At 47.8% G+C, this 21120-nt stretch overlaps 1 protein-coding gene across 6 annotated transcripts in view; it reads right to left on the bottom strand.

Annotated features, from left to right (window-relative positions):
• The window catches only part of MTSS1 (MTSS1, I-BAR domain containing), a 146481-nt gene that overhangs the window by 119612 nt on the left and 5749 nt on the right, over positions 1-21120 (bottom strand). For all 6 annotated transcript variants that reach the window (XM_015593024.2, XM_015593028.2, XM_015593023.2 and 3 more), the window contains exons 2-3: positions 4180-4241; positions 656-729 (exon numbers count right to left, since the gene is read on the bottom strand). In XM_015593024.2, the coding sequence (XP_015448510.1) occupies positions 656-729; positions 4180-4241 (136 nt within the window). The remainder of the gene's footprint in view (positions 1-655; positions 730-4179; positions 4242-21120) is intronic.

The raw sequence follows: 21120 nt of genomic DNA, 5'->3' as shown, positions 1-21120 counted from the left end.
ATTTTCTTCTTGACACCTTTCATGTGTTATTATTCGTTTTTTGTATGATTCGGTAGTCTCTGAAACCATGACGAGTTTTCAGAAGATTTCCCTTTGCTCATTGCTTTAGTAAACATACCGTAAACCTTTACTATGTTCTAGGCACTATGCTTTGGGGGATTCAGACATGAATAAGTCATAGTCTGTACCCCAGAGGGGTTGCAGTCAAATGCAGGAGACACATAAATAGATACGACACAACTGGACACTGCTTATCCAAGGGTTGCTCATTTTCCAGAACCCAGAAAACGGCCTATCCCATCAACCTCACTGCTTCCCATTCCGCAGTGCAGGGAACAAGGAAATGCTCAGGACAGCCAAATGCACAGCTCGAGGCTCTCCAATCGGCATTGAAAGTGACCAGAAAACACACCGAGCCACCTCACGCATAAGCAGTAGTTCCTGCATTTTTCATTCTTCTTCTCTTGTGCTTTATTATCTGGAGAACTCTGTGCAAATTCTAACATGTGGGAATCTCACCAAGTTGAAAACAGTTAAGATTTGAGTCCGCTAAGCTCTGATAACTTAAGCTGGATCTCCTCCTGACGCCACCCCCGGGAAAGAGCCCACGTGCTGAATTCGGTTAAGGCTGGAAGCCACCCCTCCATCTGCTTACCACGTGTGTTGGTAGCCATGTCAGCCACTTTCTGGAAGGCGTCCAAGAAGGCAGCTGCCGCTACTACTGTTGTCCTACAAGGCAAACAGATAACAAAAGCATGAGGCACGTGTCACACTCACCAATCCACGACAGCCAAAGGGCTAAAACCTCTGCTGAGGCCTGAACGTCACCTTGCAGGGAAAACGACTCAACCGGCCATGGGTAACCACTGGTTTTGTGGGCCCACCTTTTTCTCAGGAAGCGATTTCTCCTTCTCAGATTGTTAGCACTCTGCCCCAATCATGTCCGGCTCATTCTGTGCTAGTCGATAAATGCCAGCCGTTCTTCCCATCCCATTTCGCCTGACAGTATAAAATTATTACCAGGTAAAATTCCACAAAGGAGGAAAAGACAGGTGTTTTGGCCAAAAAAAAAATCATTAAAGTATATAAATGGTACCAGTAAAATTAATTTTAGAGTAGGAAAACTGTGTGTGTGTGTGTGTGTGTGTGTGTGTGTGTGTGTACATACATACATACATACATGGATTGGGAGAAGGACTCTTAATGAGAGATCATCTAGTTTAAACAACTAATTTTAGAGATGGGAAAAAGAGACCAGACTCACAGCCCTGTGCTCATCCCACTAAATGACAAGATCTGAGCTATGTGACTTTTCCTCCTACATCATAATTACGATAAAAATCAGATACTATTTTTCCACCCTTACAATGCCATCTCAGCTGTATCTTCTGAATTCTTAAAAGCTGAGAATGGGAAGAAGTTACTATACTCATCTGCTGGCCTAGAAATTGTCCTGAGCTCTTCACATGCTCTTGAAGTGATGCCCTGAGCACTCTGTGGTCTTCTGGCTCCTGGAGTGACGATCCAAAATGTCACTCAATGAAGAGTAAGCACTGCTGCACGTCGGGCCATGCGGACATGGGCCGTGGCTTCCCCGGACAAGCAAGCCAGCTTTACAACGGAGCTTATCCCTGACGCTGACTCCAAGAATTACTTATGAATCCAGCCTTTACTGAGCACTCCTAAGAATGAAAAGTTGCTGTAGAAGGTGAGAAAGGAAGGGGTTGGAAATGGAGAAAAAGGAAAGAAGTGGCCTTTAAGCACAAGCGACAGTGGCTGTGAGACAACAGGCCCCTGGAGGTGCTGGGAGCCATCCCAGGGGACACCAGCAAACTTCGAAATGAGGCCCGATATTTTCCAGTAGAGCAAGAAAGCTTCCACTCAAATTAAAAAATAAAAAATGATATACACACAAAACAAAACAAAAAACCCACTTCGAAGCACATTTTTAAAAGAACTGACATCAAATGCGAACTCTAGAAAAGTTAGCTTTACCAAACACCCTGGGACTTATAAATAACTCATTCTGACCTACGATTAATATCTGACACAGAGGCTGGATTTATTCTCATTCAAGTCAATGCCGATCATCCAAATTTAATGAGCCTGCAGGAGAGGTGCCTTGAGCATTACGCAGCCACCAGGGCTGTACAGAAAATGAGGACAGTGGTCAAGTGTGAGGAATTAAGAGTTTTTAAACACTGCCTTCCAATGACTCATGTTTCACTGTCCGCTGCTGTCAGAAGTCATCTTACCCTCTCCAATGGGACAGGATGAACATGCAACCACAGGCAGCAGAGAGGAGTTCAGCTTAAATCCTCCCAGATTTATTTGCCTCTTCTACGGTCTTATCTTTATCCTTTCTCTAATAAAGAAAACTACATGAGGCCCCTACAGTGCCCTCAGCCAGTTTCTAGTAGTTTGACAAAATAAAGAAATGGTCCTTGCTTTCAGGAGGCCTGAATGCTATAAAAAAATAGAACATGAACTTTGTACCAGTAGGGATCGGTGTGCTCTGTGCCTTACTCTGTATGTTTAGGACGGCTAATCGGTTAATTACTTCAAACTCTGGCTTCCTTGTTGGTAAAAGGGGAAAAGAATCTTTTCCTTGGTCAACCCTGAAAGCCTGTCAGATAATTAAATGAGACCAGATAAGAAAAAGTGGGGGGGGGGGGGCTTAAATGTTTTATTGTTTTACTACAGGATGGTGGCTAACCTATGTGAAGTAAATGATAATAGTGTCAGAGATAAGTAAGGCGAAGGGCTCAGACCAAGGGCTTTACATTCTGAGCAGAGGAGGTTGGATCCGACTTGGCAGAAAGTCATCACAAGTTCTTAAGCAAAGAAATGGTAAAGGACTTGACGAGTGGAGGAGGAGCCGTGTCCCAGAACCCACTGTCCATCGGGAGGCCACTCACGGCTCTGGGAATCCAGAACCCACGAAGCTGAGGATCAGGAAGGAAAAGACCCACCTCTCCCAGGTTCTTCTCTCCTAATCTCCAGGTCAGCCACGCAATGTCCAGTCCTATGGCTAAAGCTCTGGTGTCCACAGGCAAAGGCCAAGAGCATCGAGTCATCCCTCTGTCCTCTCTCTGTCATTCCCATGGCTTTTGATCCTGAAACATACCTACCCACTTCATTCTCTGGAAAACCATCCTTATACATCCAAACCACCCTACGTCATGCCCCGCGCACCACGAACAGGGGCCAGGAAAATGACTGCTTCTTTAACCGTCTCATCTCTCATGGAACACCCACAAAGTACAACAGTCCCCCTTCTCCCCACTGATTACAAGCACACAGCTTTAACAAGAAGATGCTGAAATATCTTCCATTTCTTATCAAATGATGTAAGAATAAGCACAAGATGAGGCAATAATAATAGCCCCTTAGAGCAGCACTAAATCTTATTGTTTGTTAAGCAGCTTTACTGAGGAATAATTTGTATACCACAAAATTCACCCTTTTGGGGTATCTGATTCAACCATTTTTTGGTAAATTTAGAGTTATATAACTACCATCATAATCCAATTTTAGAACATTTCCATCACCCCAAAAAGATCCTTCATGCCCATTTGTATTCAATCTCCTCTTCCGCCCATGGCCCCAGGCAACCACCAATCCACACCTGTCTCTGCAGATTAGCTTTTTCTAGACATACCATGTAAATGGGATTCTGTAACAGTCAGCACTAAGTTTGACGCTCTTTATAAGAATAAGCTGTAAGCAGAATGAACACTGGAGCCATATGCGTGAGTTCAAATCCCCACTCTGCTCTGTGACTTTGGGTTATGTAACTCCTCCATGCCTCGGTTTCCTCATAAGTGAAATAACTGTACTTACCTCGTGGGGTTGTAAGCCTCAATCAGGCTAACATAAGCCTGGTGCACAGCGAACACCACATTAATGTTGCCCCTTATTACTTCACATATAATACCCCCTTTAAGTCTCAAAACTCCCTTGGAAGGAGGCAGAGCAGATGAGTTCAATTTCATATAGGAGAATCAGAGGCCAGGGCACAGGGCTAGTAAGTGGCAATGCTCAAATCAGAACCCACCACATGCTTCTATATCTGTAACACTTTGAATATTAACCCCCGTCTGCGTCCTGGGTCCATCCTAGTCCATCCTTTGTCCAAGGACATGGCCATTTTCCTGGAGCCAACAGGCTTCTACTCACCGAAGCTGGGACTGTAGCTTTCCCGCTTTGTTTATGAAATCTTCCCAAACTGGATAGCTCCCCTACAACAAAACAAAGTCATCAATCAGTAAGTCGAGCTGTGACAGACATCTGATTAAAACAACAAAAGAACACCCAGTTCCAATCACACAGGGAACAATCCGTGTATGCTCTCCTCCTCTGCAGTCCCTGGTATGTTACCCAGATCGTATATAAACGTATTGGCTCAGGAACGGGTTTCGAATGCACTCGATCCCTGTAATCTTGTAAACACTACAGACATCAACTAGAACAACTTTGGCAGAAACTAACGCGTACATTGATGCGTCACTTTTTGAGTCAATGAATGGCGGGTCCAAATTCAAAATGTGCAGAGTATTTAAGGCTTTACCCTGAACCATCTGACCACGGCTCTGGCTTTCTCACTCTTATCCCAAATGCCCGGGGGGAGAGAAGCAGAGTGGCTGGGGCTGCTCCCCAGGCCAGGTGGCTACTTGGAAACATTATCAGACTATCAGAGTTTCAAGGTTGGGAGGCTACCTAAACATAGCTGCTGTGCTGATGGCTTGAACCCAGCCATCTCCATACAACATGGCGACAGGTGGTTCCCCAGCACATTCCAGCTAATAGCGAACTCGGCACCCTCCCACAGCAGTCTACATCCTCTACCTTGTCCTACATACCCCTGCACCCTAGTTCTAACCTTCTGGGGACCCTCAGAGTTCTAAAACCAATCCTGCTTCCACATGGAAGCCTTCTCAAAGAACTGAGGATAACCGGCACATTCATCCGCAGCCTTCCCTCTTTCAGCTCCCCAAGTGCAATCCCCTTTCTACCCGGGACCCCGGCTCACATCCCCACAGTGTCCTGGGACCACCCCATTGTGTCTCCCTACTCTCCTTCGAAGCACGGCATTCAGACACAAACTCAAAGCTGTAGGTGCAATTCTGACTGAGCCAAATCAGGGTGAGGTCTGACACCCCCCTGTGCATACACATTACATTTATATTAAGATCAAGGAGCCAACCGACCAATAGGTGATGCAAAACAAACCCAGGAAAGGAAACCATGGTTACAGAAGCGGTGTTTGGCACCGAATCATTTAAATATAGAACTAAGACTAAACATCTGGGAGGGTTATGGTTGGAGGACAGAATGTAAATGAACCGTGACATGGTAAAAACAACACGTGCCACTTCTGATTCTGCCACTGAGGAGAGGAGGGAGAAACGATACGATGAAGTTAATCGTCTCGTCTTTCACTTGAGAAGCCCAATCCAAATAGTCTAAAACTGCAACTGAGCTAAAACATAATGATTTCACCTTCCTAATGGTTTTAATAATCTTTTTTTTTTCTTAGCCTTCAAGGCAGTCTCTTAACATCACCACTACTGACATTTTGGGCCAGGTGATCCTTTTTCATGGGGAGCTGCCCTGTGCATTGTAGGACATTTAGCAGCATCCTTGACCTCTATTCACTAGGTGCCAGTAACATTCACAGATGCTGCTGGTTGTAACAACATTGCCCGATGTCTCTGTGGGGGCAAATCTTCCCCAGTTAAGAACCACTGCTTTAGAGGAATGTCTGAGGAATTTATTTCTTTTGGTAAACAAACAATTCCCTGAAATTCAGCAATTTCTTTGGTATTACTTCACTTCAGTTTTGATTCTTCAGTTAAATGAAAGTAAAATTAAATATATTTTTATTGTGAAACACCACACAGCATGAACACCTCGTTATAAAAGTAACTATGTACGTATTTCTCTAGCTGTCAAGTCTGTCTGAAAATATGCAGAGAGATATCCAGAAAACTGTCCACCAAATATTAAAATGGGCCATTTCCAGAAACTAAGATTTGGACCAATGTGTTGCTTTCTCGTTTGTACTTTCTTCTACAGCCATGGCTACTTTTTTAAATAAGGCTGTGTATCATTTTTATGAAAAAAACAAGTCATTACATAAAATATTTAAGATCGAATTAGAGGTGCTGGCAACAACAGCACCGTGAATTTACAATCCACCCAAACCCTACAGTCTGTCACACACCAGCTGCTAGATCACATCCATCCGCTCTGCACTGGTGCCTCTGGACTCTGCTTGGCCCAGCTGCAGGCCTGCGACTTACTCCTCCAAGCAGCGACTTGCTCTTGGGACGCTAAGGGACACTAGGTCAGGGATCCTGGCAGAGGCCCTGAGCTACGATGCCAGTACCCATGCCCGGGTCTTGTCACCATACTGCTAAGCCACGTAGTCTCCATCCAGTCTTTGTGACCTGGGTTAGGCGTAAGGGAATGCGGGTGAGGGTTCTTCAACCCAAGAGCATGACTTTATTCTAACTTATGTTGAATGAAGCCTTGTGAGAGCTCAGGCTACCCCTGTTCCAGGCTCATCAAGACATTGTGGGGATTCCAACTGTAACAGCTAACATATTTAGCATTTTCCTATCAAGTCCAGGCATGAACACCCCCTTCTACATCTATACTCAAATAAAGAAGCAGGTAAGGTAGAGACCAGTCGACCAGCGGGCAACGGACATCAGTTAGCACCCTCAAGAGCACAAGAGTTCGACCGACCCATTACAGCCTCATCCGGCCATTCTTTCTCTTTCTGATCCACAGGACAGTATGAGAAGCTTTATGAAAAGAATGAGGATGTTCAGAGATACTGACCACCAACTTCTAGCCAAAGGCAGCATCATCTCGCGTCTACACAAAAGACAAGGACATGAGAGCCAGGTTTTCCTCTCCCCGGCACCACCCACTCCCATCCGGGAGCCCCTGGAGAAGATCACCAAGATGATCCACAATATTCCTCAAGAAAAAAGTCAGGCGCCTCCACTGCAAACAGGCCAGAAGGGCAAGAGGCCTACACAGGCAGCATCAAGCCCCGAGTCCTCGCCATGGTCCTGAAGTCGCTTTATGTCTCAGGGCCTGCTCCTGATGATGATAAATAATACAAACAAATCGTTCCATCAGCATTACTGAACGCTGACGTCACGCAACACTGAAAGGAAGTAGGAAAGGAACAAGGAACACAAATTCTCCCGGATTGAATCTCGGCTCTCCCGTCTGCAGTGCAACGTCAGGCAAGTCACTCGACCTCTGCATGGGGACCAGTCACTACCTCGCAGGGCTGGTGTGAGGAATAAATGAGGTCACACATAAAACGTGCTTGGAGCAGCGATGGGCACTCGGTAAGTATTCAATACACATTTGGTAGGAATGATTCAAGCGTTTCTCAGGCTGCTCAGAGAGAAGCTAAAACCTCCCTCCATCAGACTGTCCATCCAGGCGGGAACTCCTCACCCTTAGTCCTAAGCACAGCACCCACTGTGTCCCTGCACCTCGCGATCAGCTCACCGCAGTCACAGCAGGAACAGACCACGGCCCGTGGGTGCAGTGTCAGACAGTGTCTCTGCCTGCCGCTCCCAGGCAAACGGTGGGGGGAATGCTCCACGCGGATGAGCGAGCCTGAAAACAGCTGCTCCAACCACTCTGAAAACTACTCACCTGCCCCCACTTGGAGCCTCATTTCAGTCGCTACAAAATTAGCTACAGAAGGAGGGTCCCCTCTCCAGTCAAGGGGTAAGGCATGCAGCTCTCCGCCTACGGACGCCCACTCAGCCAGAGGAAGGCTGCCAAAAGCAGATCTCTCCTGATTTAATGATGTTTGACAGTCTATCAAAGTGTCAGGCCCACCTGTTTTAAGCAATCTATAATTTAATGGATTCTAAAAAAAAAAAAAAAAAAAATGAATTTCTAAGAACAGAAGACAAAAACCTCCTTGTTGAAGAAAAAAATTTTAAGTGTGTAAATGTTATTCAAATTTAAAGGCAAGGTGATTTGGGTGGCTCCAGATTTTTTTTTTTTTTTTTTGAAGTTTATTTAAAGGAAAAAAAGTTTCTACCCACTTGAAGGTGGTTTTACTACGAAAATGCAAAAGCTTGGAGGAAGTGAGAAAGAAGGCTGAAGGGAAGTTAGTGGAGACTTGTAGAGAGAATAAAAGGGAAAAGAACAAAAGCCCTGGGTTTTTCTAGACAATGAGACTTAGTAAAGGGCGGCACACTCAGACTGCCCAAGAAATCTGCCAGTCGAGACACTGTATGCTGAGGACACCTTAGAAATTCCAACACAGTCCTTCCTTTCCTATCCTGTACCGCTGTCCACCAAGAAGTCCCAGAAAATTCTCTCCTGAGGCCCGGTTCTGACCAGGTTCACATCTGAGGAGATCGCTAGAAGGCATCCCCAGAACTGTGAAAAAAGTCTCCACACAGACCCCCTCACACGCACTGGGGGGTTCACCGGAGAACACATCAAGGTTTCACGCCTTTCCAGACAGACCCAGATCAAAGGAAGTGAGACTTGTCTGCCAAGTCCAAAGTCACAGGCAAAGGGGAAAACATTCTCCTGCCTGGAACCACCTGAATTTCTTCGGAGAGGAAGGTGGGAAGGTTTCAAATCCTCAGCAGTTTGCTGGAAAGAGAGCTCAGATCACCCTGGGATCTAAGAGAAAGGAAAAGCCCCCCGTCACAGAAAAGGGAAGAGAAAGTGGGTTTGTATACAAGCATGTAAAGGATCCCCTTAATCAAGCTGCTTGGCTGTCACCATGCTCCCCACACCACACACGCCACCCCTGAGGGCTGTCCTCTCTTCCAATCTCCGGGGCATCCAACGACCTTGACAACTACTCAGCCACCACCACACGGCTCAAATGTCACCTCATCCGGGGCATTCTTGGATGCATCTGCTGCCCTCACATCACGTAACCCACTGTCCGTGAGCTCGAGGACTCAGAATGGAGGGAGGCAAAGCATTTCTAGTAAGAGGGGGTGGCAGGGATGCAGGGGGGACCCAAGTGAGAGGCAGGGATGCAGGGGGGATCCAGCAATGATCTAGCCAGAAGGAAGACAGGGAGGCAGAGAGGACCCAAGCAGGCTCTCTCCACGGGACACTGGGGAGGTGCATTTATGCCGGGGAGCAGGGGACGGGCAGGTGGACAAGGTGACCACAAACAGCCTTCAAGGGCAAGGTCCACAGCTCGGCCACAAATGGGACAGTGGAGGAAGACCAGGCAGCCTTCATTCAGGTGGCAAATGACATAAATCCAAACCAGTCAGGTGACGAAAGGACCTGGCTAACGGGTCCCACACCTGACAGCAACCTGGTCCCTTGGGTAGTGGGGAGAATGAAGTCCTTGTCTTACTTCTGAGGAAGAAGGCACACCTAATCTTCAACTCCTCAAGAGTTTGGGGGCCACCCCAAAAATGTGTGAGTTGGCCGCCCCACCCGCACCTCCGAGGTTGAGCTCTGGGCACACCCCTGGGTGCTTCTCCTCTTCTGCCTCCGCTTCTGCCACTTCCCCCACAGCCAGGAGGCCGGGCAGGCCCCTAGCCTAACGCATGGCACAGGACTCAGCCAGTGGCCACTCTAGCTTGGGGTTCTGTTGTGCTTTGTTTTGCACTGTATTAAACAGAAGCCCAGGATGGCATCCCACACACAGAGAAGAAGAATAAACTGTGTGTAACTCAACGGCACGGATGGTTAACGGTGTCCCGTGAATAATGCAACTGCCTCTCCCAGCCCAGCCCGCTGTGAGTGCTGCCCGGTGGACAGCTGAGGGAATCAGACACTGAGCTGCCGCACAGGGGACATGGAGGGCCTGGAGCCACGGCTGGAGAAGGGCCATTTCAGAGCAGCCAGAGCTGGAGAAGGCGCTTGGGAGGAGGAATCCGGTTTAGCTGAGACTAAAACACAGACCAGCAGGGTCTGGCTACAGGGAGCCATGTTCCAGCTCGAAGGCCTCTGTCCTGCCCAGTTTCCAGACAGAGCCTGGCTACCAGTAATGATGGCTGACGAGAACTCAAGACTTGGGCAGACGACTGGACAGGAAAACTGCCAGGCATCTCTTTTCACCTTGACAAGCATCACTGTCACCAGCACCATCGTCATCACCACCATTTTCTAAGCAGTGGCTAGGTGCCAGGTACCTATATTAGCGTTTCTCAAACTTTAACTTAAATATCCATCATCTGGGGATCTTGCAAAAACACAGGTGTTGATTCCCTTGGTCTGAGGTGGGGCCTGGATGTTGCATGTTTAATCGGAGTGACGCTGTGGTCCCCAGACCTGCCCGAGTTTGTGGTCCAAGCGCTGCCTTGACTCTGGGCAGCGTGAGCAGCAGGATGAACGCCCAGCCTCGGGGCTCGGCCTTGGGACCCAGCCTCAGGGCTCCGGACAGCCACTCGGCAGGCAGGCTGGATCCTGCTTTACATTGGGGTCCTGTAGGAGCCCAGACGGAGTAGAATGGGGGGTGCAAAGGCTCCCCAAACACACAACCCCAATTACAACTAACTGCAAATGCCTCGGGGGAGCCGTAATATCACCCTAGCAATGGTCAGGATCCTCAATCACGTGAAAAACACACAACAAAGAAATGCCCTTTGTGCAGCAAAAGGTCTGCTAGGAACGCACTGGAAATGCTCACAGCTGCTGTCCTGAGTGGTATAATTACGGGTAATTTGATCACATCCTCAGGTTTTCTGTGGACACTGGAACCAACCTGCTCCTACCAGGAGATGGGACAGCCTGTCTGGAGCATCACTATGGGCTGCTGTTGCCACCACCTCTGCCACCAGCTCCCTCCCCAGGTCTGTGGAAACTTCAGCAGGGTGAGCGCGTGGAACACAGCCCACAACGTCCCTTCCCTTCTTCTTCTGGGTATATGTAGCTGAGATTTTAGGGAAATGAAAAGCAAACCTTCAAGAGGAAGTCTATGACCTAAGCAGGAGTGCCTCTGGACCCCTTGCTTCTTTAAGTGCAAGACAGCAATCTGCGGCTTCCGGAAGTGGGTGCGCAGGACGAAGGACAGGGCCCATGCACGCCTGTCACAGCTTCGTCCCCAAAACCACCCCTCCCCGCCCCAGCCTGCAAGATGAAGGACTCCCAAGATCCTCAGATGAAAGGCACTGTGCAAGCCCATCCATCATAAAAACCATCCCTAGGCTTTTATTCTCTGATTGGAGCCTGCCTAATCCACTAATTATCCCTGTCCATCAAGTCGATGACAGCCTTGGAGATAATCAATGGTTGCTTCCTTGCACGCCCACCCTCACCCACTCGCCCAAGCTCACCAGCAATAAATATGCCTGTAAAAAGGAAGGGTTAGCCACAAAAGGTGCTCCCTCCATCCATCCTCCCCTCACAAACTGCTCCATTTGTAACTCTGACACCCTAATTAAGTCAGGGACATCAGGCTTCTTTTTCTTCCTCCTGTATTCTGAGGTTCCAGGCTCAGAATGCCTGTTTTCTGACATATAGGGGGGGCTCCACTTGAAATAAAAAAGAACCGAACAAATACATCAACCATATCTTCAAAGTAGTATATATTTTTAAAGTTTTCTACCTAAAAACATTCCCTTAGTCTACCCTGAACCTTCCAATAGAAGAGCCATTCGCCACGTGGACTTATATAAATTTAAATTAATTACAATTAAATAAAAGTAACCATTCAGTTCCTCACCCAAGCACTCAAGAGCTACATGTGGCTAGTGGCTCCAACACTGGACAGTGGAGATATAAAACAGTATCGTCATCGCAGAAAAGTCTACAGGGCAGCACTGGCCCTAAAATGACAAAGTCACGGAGCATCCCTGGGGTTTTTTTATGACTGCAGCTTAGTTTCTGGTTCTATATTTTTAACTTTCACAAAATTGGGGTGTGTGTCATGCTCTACATTTTTTTTTTTGAAAATAAAATCCCTGTCCTCTCTTTTCCAATCCCCAAATTCATCTCCCTCCCCGCACCCCGTTTTTACCACCATGATATCTCTTCATCATTTCAGACAGTTGTCTGGAGCCTTCCCAGAGTCCCAGTTTGCCTCATGATTATCATCTCACTTCATACAGTACTTGAGAAGGCACAAAGGGCTTTCGCAACAGCCCCAGGAGGGCGGCTGGCAGCAGGCAGGTAACTTTTCCCACAGGTAACACTTCCAGTCCTCCCCAGCTCAGCCCACCGAGGTCAGGCAACTTGCGTGAGGTCAGGGACGGTGTTCCCTCACACCTGAGTTATCCCACACTCGTCTCCCTGAGGTAGCCCAGTTCTTCTGAAAATGAGATTGTTCCGTGGGTTCACCTGAAACTTCCTGCTTCTCCACACCCGGACACTTGGGAACTCCATATCAAGCACCCAATGCAGGGGCTGCCTGGCCTTCCCCAAGTTCTCGTAAAAAAAAAATCTGTGTACGGTTCAGTCTCCCCAGAATAAAAAATACACACCTCCCCTCAAACCTCAGTCCCACTATACAGAGTCCAAAGCTTCTGCTCTACTTGCTTATTCCCGCATGTAAACGTCCACATGAGAGAATGAGCCTAAGCAAAATACCTGGTGACCTGCAAGCCCTATAAAAATGTTAAGTGTCCTCAGCATTATTTCCGTTTGCGCGCCTACACTCATCCGCTTCTCCTCCCAGGAGAAGTGTTCTCTTTGACTTGCCTCCGACTCCAAAACCGCTCTGCCTGACTGGGACCCGTTCCTCCTGGGGGCAATGTCACCAATGCCCTGAGCAGAGACACCCAGAGCGGATCCTGAGTGTGCCTGGGGTTTTGTTGTCCTCAGGGAGCACCTCTGTGCTCATCCTGTATTCACTCTGAAGCTGTAAACTCTCCCAAGGCAGGGGCAGTGTGAACGACTTGTCACATCCACCTCAGGGAGCAGTGGCTTCACTGCACTGGACACAGTTCGTGTCTCTGACACCTCCCACTAAACAGGGCCTCCTCTACGCCCCCAAACCCTACCGCTCTGCTAGGAATGACACCCAGGTAGGCGTCACCAAAAAGGGTGATGGCTGTGTTTGTTACTTCTACAGTCACTGCCCTGGTTTTAGTGTCTTCCCACTGGATATCTTTCTTATTCTGGAGTGTGTTAGGACCAGTAGGGTCGAGGGGTTAAGAGCACAGCTCCAGAGTCAGACTGTCCAGCTTCAGATCACCCACTGGCTGACCGAAGCTACTCAGTCACCAGATGCTGCCCTGCCTTCATCTGGAAGTGATGCCCACAGTACCACCCACCTCAAAGGATAGGAATGAAAGTAAGGGAGATAACACAAGTACTTAGAAGGCTGAGTACCCAATAAATGCCAGCAAACCTGTTTTAATGAGTCAATGTAACAATGCCAGCCACGCTGACTCAGACATTTAATGAGCACCTACTATGCGCAGGCACCAAGTATAGGCCATACAGAGATAAGGGATCGCCAACGTGTAAGCCGCCAATCCCAAGGCCTTCGGAGGGCACCACGCTCCAAATATAAAGTACCGGAAGGTGGGGTTGGTGCAATCTTGGGGTGGGGGATGCCTTTCCCAGGTCTTAAAGGATAAAGGGAATTTTCCTGGCAAACAGGAAAGAAAGAAGGAAGGAAGGGAGGAAGCATTATCTGCAAAAGAGAGAAAATTAACAAAGGAAAGGAAGTCTAGAAGGTCTGCTACATCCAGGCCCAGAAATCATTTTGTTCACCAGGAACACATCCCAGGGAGGGGCAATCTGGGGGGTGGGCAGGCACAGCTGAAAGAGCCCTCTTAATCACATGACTGCAGAGGAGGTTCTTGGTGGCTCAGGGTGGCCCAAGAGCCAGCCCCACTTCCACCTACTCATGGTACAATCCCAGCACGACCTACCAGACTCTGACTGGGGAGCATCTGTTAAAACTACAGATACCTGAGCCCCACCCCAGATCCACACGATGGAAATCTCTGGGGCTGGGCGCTGGGGGGACACTCAAGCTCTGCTCACTAAAATCACGTACAGCAAGATTTGAGAATCCCCGGCACCAGATAAGATGCCGTGTCCCTCTGAGGCCCTATAAGCTGTGGCCTCAGGAACTTCTCAGTCCTCAAGTCCCCTCAGAAGCAACCGTGGTGATGAGCAATCCCACGTGGGAGTGTGAGCTCTCAGAAAGGCACCTGGCAATGGCTTCCGAAAGCCTTGAAAAGTACATACCTCTGACCCAGGATAAATTCGCCACGGGAAACGTGACTACAGAAGTCAACAGATGGCAATGACTCCAGAAATAGCACTCACGGTTATCACCCTTTTTGGTGACACCCACCCAAGTGTCATTTCCAGCAGCCTGGGGTGGGATCTGAGGGTCCCGTCCCAGAGGAGGCCTTGTTTAGTGAAAGGTAGCAGAGCACACCAGCTGTGCCCAGTGCGGAAGGCCACTGCTCCCTGGGAGGGAGATGTGACAAGGTGATCACACTGCCCCTGCTTTAGGAGAGTTTACAATTTGAAAGTGGGAAGAAATGTTCATCTAGGAGAGCAAAACCCTAATGTAATATAAACTAATGTCTAGCTACAAGGATATGTTCGTCACAGTGCTGCTTATAATTTGTGGAAACCTGGGCACGGCCTAAACACGAACCAGCAAGGACCTGGCTCCCACCTCGGGGCCTTCGCACATGCTCTTCCCGTGCCTGGGACATTCTTCCTCTGATAGCCATATACTTCATGAGCTATTGCTCAAACATCACCTCTTCTGTGAGGCTCTCCTGAAAAAAAACAACACTGTCCCTGCTTTATTCTTCCCCACCGCACATAATCCTTCTAATCTGTAAGACAACTGACTAATTCAGTGAGTCTGACCCCAGCACACCAGAATATAAATTCCAGGAGGGCAGGATTCGTGTCCATTTTATTTACTATTGTATCCTCAACACTTAACGGAGAGCCTGGCACAGAGTAGGTCCTCAAATAGGAATGCATTAACTACAACATACAAAACAGTAGAACACCACACAGCCATTAAAACTGACATGGCTTATAATTACATGTATGGAAAGGCTGTGCAGTGAAAAGCTACGTAAAAAAAGAAATCTCTGGCACAGCAGAGGCCACACGAACCTTCGTCTGAAATGTGTGTATAAAACCCACTTTGTGACCAAGTGGTTAAGGGTGACTTATTTTTTTTTACCTAACTGAGGTTTCTCAGTTTGTCTTCCATTAACTTTATATTACTTGCATAATCTGTGAGAAGTAATCCCTCATGAAATGCTCTCAAAACATCTGCTAATTTATTTTTAGGAAAAAGCTTCTTCCTTAGTGGCTTAATTAGGGTGTCCCTAATTAGGGCCAGCAAGACATCAAAGAGGCCAGCTTCCAGGGGACCTTGAGATTGCAGGACATCTCAGACCCCCCCTGCCCCCCACCGAGTGCTCCGCCCCCGCCTCCAGGAGCTCAGATGCCAAAGGCTTGGCCATCAGAGAGCTACTCCTGGCTCCGCTCCCCGCTACTTGCTTCCTATTGGGGTGCCTCATCCAATTATTCAGGCCTAGATCACATCCTGCTGGAGAGCTAGCTTTGAAGGTTCGGTAAACAATCACTTCAAAACAAAGAGTGAGCGACCATTAAAGCAAACTCAAAGACTTCCGTAATGGGCTGCGGCTCAAGCAAGACTGAGGTCTGTCTCCTTAGGAACTAATCTCAAAGCTGGTCCAGCCTCCTCGGGCAAATATCCCCCTTCCTGTTTGCACTCAGTCATGTGGGTGCACAGCCGTCACTGGGGTGACCCTGATGGAGGGGGCTTCTCTTGCAAAACAAACGTGTCATGTGGTTGTCACCTTGGACAACTGTGTCAGATCCTTAGGTCTCACACCCGCCTACCCCCCACATACTTCCCTCTACTGACAAGTCAGAGGCACTCACAGGGTGAATCAACTGCCCAACGACCTCATGTCGTTGGCTGATTAAACTCCTCTTCAAACAGAGGGAGGCCTCTGGAGCTTCTTGAAGCATCTTAGAGAAGAGCCTAGATCTTTATGCTTGATCTGGTTCATCCTGAGTCCTAAAGGTATGAACAGACTAGTCATCAAAGAGATCAATGAAAGACACCCATTGCGGAATCTAAAAAGGAATCCCAGAATGCCGTGTGGTGAGAGGGAGCCCGGCGTGGTAGAGAAGGGCTGAGGCCCTGGACCAAGACCACCCGGGTTCAAATCCCAGCTGCACCTCTCACTCCTTGTACAATGTGGGCAGACGGCTTGACCTCTCTGCACCTTGTTCCTCAGCTGTGAAATGGGAATTACAGCAGGAACTACCTTACCGGGTCTTGTGAATATTAAGGGTTTGTATTTGTAAAGCACTGGAATAGTGGTTGGTTGTACCATATAAATGCTTGTGAAAAAGGTAAAACAAACACCAGGTCTCAGCCTGGGTATCATCTGTGCCAAAAGCCCCCGACTCTGTCCTCTCACTCCAAATACGACTCAGAGGCCCTCCCCGGGACCTCCACAACCCTTACGCTGACACCCTGACACCAACCACACTGATTTCTAATTCCTTGTCTGCTCCTCTTCTAAACAACTTTAGGGCAAGGGCTCCGTCTGTCTTGTTTAGAGGTGCATCTCCCACCCAGCGGTGCCTGGCATAGAGCAGGCACACCATCATATGTGCTGAATACTGTTTCTCTCAAGTTAGTTATATGCTTAAAGTGGAAAAGCATTTCACTCCTGTGAAGACAGAGGTTTCTTGGACTTTCTGAGACATCTGAATGCCACCATCAGCAGGGTAGCCCCCTGGAAATTATCAGGTAGCTCAGACCGATACACCGAGCATTTTATTTACCATTTATTTCATGCTAGCCCTTTACATAGACTTTCTCATTTATCCTTCTATAACGTTAAGAAGGAAGCTATTATCTCCCCCTCCTCATTTTTACAGATAGGAAAATCAGGGCTCAGGGGGCCTGAGGAAATTGCCCAGTCACAGAGCTAGGAGGTGGCAGAGCCGGGCTTCAAAGGCCAAGGGCAACCACTAAAGGTAGCATGCAATAAAAACACTACATAGGGTCGACACAGAATGTGACAAGTGCTGACGGGTATCTGGCTTGGCGGAAAGAGGGACCAAATTAGGTAACTTTCTGATGGTACCTTGAAGGATGAGAAAGATTTCATCAGGCAACAATGGCAGCAAGGGTCCTCTACGTGGGACAAACAGCGAGAATGCAGAACACAGGATGTGATCAGAGAAGCTGGGGATCCAGGTTCGGGAGCACTGGGCACAGAGCAGGCCACTCAGCTAGCGCCAAATCATGGGGGCCCCTGAATACCAAGCTAAGGCAGGGGAGCCACATTTAGCAGGTAGGCAGGTAGCAAGAACCCCAATACAGCCAAGTCAAGAGAAGGGGCAGAAGCTCGAAAGGAAGCTGTTGCTACAGGGCAGGCTACAGGCAAATGAGGCCACTTACTCAGGTGGTCACACCAGAAAAAGAAGGGAAATTCAAATAATGTGGACAGAAAAAGCTGGTCCTTACTAGCAACTCCTCCCTCTCCCCTTACCCTGGTGTAAACATCTATAAAAGACTTTCTTTAAGCATTAAATGCCCTGAGGACCTCAGCCAGGCACCCAGTCCTCCCCTCGCCTTACACACTGACAGTGGGTTTGCAAACAGAGAAATGCAAATGGGAGGCCTGGTGGAGCCAGATGAGGTTATAATGAACTCAACAGTGACTTAGCAATAAAAAAAAACAAACTCAACTTCTCCATTTCTTGCAACTTCACTGCAAGTTCTAAATACATCTGGGTGAGGCAGGAGGGTACTATTTGCCCGAAGAAGTGGCAGAGATAATTACTACACTGAGTTAAAGACTTTGGCGGTCTTCATGCCCAAATCTACAAGACAGAATAATATCGGCAGCTAATATCTGACTGCCTGCAGGCCAGAAACCCTTCACAAGCATTTCAGAATCCTCACAGCCCTGTAAGGGGGACACTTTATTAGACCCATTTCACAGAAGAGGCGAATGAGGCTCAGCGAGGCAAGTAACTTGCCCACAGGATTTAAAACCAGACTTCTTCGACTCTAAGGGGAGCAGGAGCTCTAGAATTTCCACGGGAGCAGGGCTCGGGGGTGGTGAGGTGGCCAGAAGTAAAAAAGAAACACGTTTTCACCTGGACGGTACATCATCAGTCCGCACTGTCCAAAATGGCAGCCTCTAGCTACACACGGCCATGTAAATCTAAACCGAGTAAAAGCGAATCAATTTTAAAAATCAGTCCCTTGGTCATACTGGCCAACTTCAAGCACTCGACAGTCACATATGGCTAGTGGCCACCATAGTTGGTAATTTCCCGTCACTGAATAATATCATATTAGAACTATCATAGATCCATTAAAACTAGCCACATATTCCAAAGATGCTTTTTCTGTTGTTATTTTTATATTTCAATTTATTTACTTTAACGTCATTTCACTATAAATTTTTTTTTTTATTTTTAATCGTGGTAAAATACATATACCCTGGACCACCAGAAACGGGAGCAAGCAGGCTATGGCACAAATGAAGCCTGAAACATCGCTGGGGGCAAAAATGACAAAGTCGAAGCTGTCCTGCTTCAGGCCTGTCGTGAGACGGCCGGGCTCTTTGGAAAAGACAATAATGCTGAGAAAATAGAAGGCAGCGGGAAAAGAGGAAGACCAAGTATGAGACGGGCTGGCTATAAAAGAAGCCAAAGGCATGTGTCCACAGGAGCTGAGCAAGCGGTGAGAACAGGACACTGTGGACATCACTCAGTCATAAAGTCGCCAGGAGTCGGAGCCAACTCAGGGGCACATAACACACACACATGACATAAAATTTACCACCTTGACCATTTTTAAGTGTATGGTTCAGTAGCATTATGCATATTCACATTATGGTAAAACCATCTAAAGATGCTTTTACTCAGATTTAGGTTAAGGCTGAGAAAACCCTTTAAACCAACCTTTAGGTAAGGTTGAGAAAACAATTTCAGGGGGCGGGGCTGAAATTGTGGACAGTCAAATCTGGCTACACGTATTACCTAGGGATGCTTTTAAAAATCCCAAGGCCCAAGATACAGCTCAGAACCTCTGGGGAACAGGGTCCAAGCATCAGTGTCATGGCTCCCGGGAACCCAACACGCCTATCCCTGTAAGGGGCACACCTGCCCGGAACCTGCTCCTCTGGCCAGACGCACTTCTCCCGGCCAGAATAATATCCAGTCCTGGGGGAGGTGACAGGGGAGGTGACAGGGAAGGGAGTCCCAAGCAAAACCCACCATCCGCCTCCAGGAAGCTGCTGATGCTGAGCAAGCTAATACTTCTACTGCTGGCCAAATTCTTTGAGGGAAAGAAAGCAAATAAAAAGACACACAGCTCAAAAGGCACTCAATTGATTTTTTTTCACCCACTTAAACTAGACAGGAAAAGAAAACCCACTTAGAAAGTATGACCAAGGCCGTGTGTGCCAAGAATCAACACAGGAAGGAGTTTATTTACTTCTCCAAACACAGACTTGTAATGGTTCTACCGACTCAACCCAAACTGGGGCTACAGGGACGTAATTAAACACAGAAAACCCTTTTACAAGGGAGTTCCAGGGCTGGACACGAAATGAGTTCAAGGTAAGGAGTTCTCTTTGAGGAGTCATTTGAACTTTGGGTGAACTTATTCAATTCATATAATTAGGAGGGGCTGTCAAGCTTATATGGTCGCCCAGCCTCAGGGACCGGCATATAAATGTGGCCCTCTGGCCCGTCATGGAGGCGCTTTGGGGACAAGGACAGGAGCCAAGGGTGACCGCCAGAACCTGGCCCAAAAACGTTCCCCTCTGCACACCCAGAGAAAGAAGAAGAGAGGAGATGCCAGGTTATCTGTTAGAAAAGACTGGTAAGTGGGAAAAGGAAGGAAGCCACAATCTGTCGATATATCACAAATTAAACGGTTTCCACAAAAGTGCAAGCCCGATGGAAGCTGCCTACCCACAACGGTCCTTACAGCTTCTCAGCTCAGGCTCACACCTCCAGGCTGGCTCTGGGCTACAGGCACAGAGATAAAACCCCCATTCCTTCCTCGAGCCTCCTGTAAGACTCAAGACAAGTGAAATGCTGTCGTCCAGAAATAAACACACACACACACACACACACACACACACACACGCACACGACTTTCGGCCCTTTCTAAAGAGCTACGGCTTTAGGGTTAAATAAGCCAAGATCCAAATACCAGCCTGCATGACCATGGCCTCGGACAAGTTATCGACTCTGTCCAAGCCCTAGTTTTCTCATCTGTAAAGTGCGACTGATGTGAGGATGACATGAAACCACGCACGCCAAGCATTTAGCACAATGCCTGGCACACAGTAGGTTCTCACCCAGTTCCTTTCTGTCCCCATTCACCACAAGCAATGGATACTGAGCACCTACTTTGTACGTGGCACACCAAAGCATCTTAATTGCAAAGCAGCAGAGGCAACACAGCCAAGGCCTTCCCTGGGCTAAGAGGTGGGGAACGTCGATAACATGTGGGCTGCTCTGGAATCTACACTGGGTGGGTTTGGTTTTGCTTTTGGGATTGTTGGGGTTGGGGGCGGCAGATACTCAGATGAAATCTTCCGCAGTCTTCAGCTAATTCAAGGGAGAACCTCAGCAATCAAATTCAACGGACTTCCTCAGTGCTCAGCCAATTAATTTACTCCATTTGTCTCTCTGGTTTGCTACTTAATAAGGCCATATCGGCAGTGCGATCTGCAAATTTGAGTTAAACTGCTTAAGGCATCAGTCAGTTCCCTTTAAGGAGCCCCAAAAATACCGCCTGCCTGATATCCTAGGCAGCCGAATCTGTCCTCCAGCTTGTGTTTGGTTCAGGAAGAGGTATTTCTTTGTTTTTTGCAGAGGTGTGAGTTTTAGGGGAAAGTATCCTGAAGGCAGTTCCGAGAAGTAATGGTGAACTTGAAATGATCTCATTTTTCCATACCCAACTTGAACATCTAAATGGTCTCGCTACAGAAGGAAATCTTGCCAGCTCTCACCCATCCCTGGGAAGATGGAAAAAGCCTAGATGAAAATTACAGATAAAGCATCTAATGGATCAATAGTTTCAACCTTTTCACCCTCCAAGCGTTTTAACAACCTCGAAGGAGCTAGCCAAGT

The sequence above is a fragment of the Pteropus alecto genome, unplaced genomic scaffold (assembly GCF_000325575.1).
Source record: "Pteropus alecto unplaced genomic scaffold, ASM32557v1 scaffold164, whole genome shotgun sequence".
Taxonomy (NCBI): Eukaryota; Metazoa; Chordata; class Mammalia; order Chiroptera; family Pteropodidae; genus Pteropus; species Pteropus alecto.
The sequence above is the reverse complement of the archived record's forward strand: the minus strand, read 5'-3'. Positions and strand labels throughout refer to the sequence as shown.